Here is a 1,732-nt window from a genome sequence, read left to right as displayed (position 1 = left end):
AACTGTCTCCACATTCAATCTTCTAACAACAATATGTATGTTTATGATCTATAATTAGTTCTTTTCAAGAAGCATAATGCACTTTATGTGATTTCAGCAATATTTAATATGGCAAACTTTTTACTGCATACTGGAATGTCACAAAACATGTCAGTAAATGCACTTCCTGCAAGAGATAAAATTTATCTTGCTTTTGCCTTCCAAAATTCCTTTATATCATTCTAATAAATTAAATGCTCACACAGAGTCTGATCTGCAGCTGAACAAGAAGGGAGAGGTTTTCTCTAATGTCCAACTGACCTTGCCCCTACCAACCAATACACCCATTTTATTTAGTTGTCTCCATTCCCTCCAGTTTCTATACCATGTGGTCCAGTGAAATATCTCCTGTAAAATACGAAAGAAGTAGTCATAGTAGCAACAGGGTTGTTTGCCTGGATAAGAGACAGTATGTGAGTAAAGATCAAGTTTATGGACTTGTCAGTCCCTATGACATTCTGTGTGTTTTTCCCTCTTCTAGGAAACCTCTGATAAACTCATACGAAAGGATGAATGGATGTCCCCAACAACAGATCAAGTGTGTCTGAGTTCATCTTGCTGGGACTTTCCACTTCTCGAGAAATTCAAATATTCTTTTTTGCAGTCTTCTTCCTTGTCTATGTAGCCGTCATAGTAGGAAACCTCCTCATTGTGATCTCCGTGATAGTTGATACGCATCTTCACTCCCCCATGTATTTCTTTCTGGAAAATTTGTCATTTTTTGATTTATGTCTTTCTTCTGCTGCAACTCCCAAAATGATTGCAGACCTCCTTAGAAAGCGCAAGACCATCTCCTTGTGGGGCTGCATGGCTCAGATGTTTTTTATGCACTTCTTTGGGGGTGGAGAGATGTCTCTTCTGATAGCTATGGCCATAGACAGGTATGTTGCCATATGCAAGCCCTTGCAGTATCAGACCATCATGAATCACAGGGTGCTCATCGGGTTTCTGTTGCTCTCATGGGCAATTGGGTCCATCCATACCACAAGCCAGATGGTTTTCACGGTAGGTTTACCCTTCTGTGGTCCCAATGTTGTGGACAGCATTTTCTGTGACCTTCCCCTGGTCATCAAGCTTGCCTGCACTGAGACCTATATCCTAGAACTCTTGGTTACTGTAAACAGTGGACTACTGTCCCTGATCTGCTTCATTCTCCTGCTCATATCCTACATTGTCATGCTGGTCACCATCTGGCAGCATTCCTCCAGTGCATCCTCTAAGGCAGTGTCCACACTGTCTGCTCACATCACTGTGGTCACTCTCTTCTTTGGTCCTGCTATCTTTATCTATGTTTTCCCGTTCAAGAGTTACTCTGTAGATAAGTTTCTTTCTGTGTTTTACTCTATAATCACCCCTCTCCTTAATCCAATTATTTATACTCTGAGGAATCAAGAAATGAAAGCAGCCATTAAGAGACTCAGCAGCCAGCATATTGGCTCTTGGCTCACTTCCTAAAGAACGTTTATAACAGCTGACTGTTTTGTGTTCTCTGCTATTGGGGTTTTGATATTAAATATCAAATTTAATATTTATCAGAACAATCAAAATTAAAAATTTAAAGACTTTCAATTTCCTCCCTCAAAATTCGTGGAATATTAAGGTCAGTTTTATTAAAAATCTAATGGGAAATGTTCATAGCAGTAATTTAATACATAAATTAGTGTGCATTCATTACTTCCTTGTACTTTCTTAC

At 39.3% G+C, this 1,732-nt stretch overlaps 1 protein-coding gene across 1 annotated transcript; it reads left to right on the top strand.

Annotated features, from left to right (window-relative positions):
* The first annotated feature begins 552 nt into the window (after positions 1–552).
* LOC125168254 (olfactory receptor 4K13-like) lies at positions 553–1,494 on the top strand. The gene has a single exon (XM_047863224.1). It carries the CDS (start codon positions 553–555, stop codon positions 1,492–1,494), a length of 942 nt encoding a protein of 313 aa, XP_047719180.1.
* Positions 1,495–1,732: the final 238 nt, after the last annotated feature.

The sequence above is a fragment of the Prionailurus viverrinus genome, chromosome B3 (assembly GCF_022837055.1).
Source record: "Prionailurus viverrinus isolate Anna chromosome B3, UM_Priviv_1.0, whole genome shotgun sequence".
Lineage (NCBI taxonomy): Eukaryota > Metazoa > Chordata > Mammalia > Carnivora > Felidae > Prionailurus > Prionailurus viverrinus.
The sequence above is the reverse complement of the archived record's forward strand: the minus strand, read 5'-3'. Positions and strand labels throughout refer to the sequence as shown.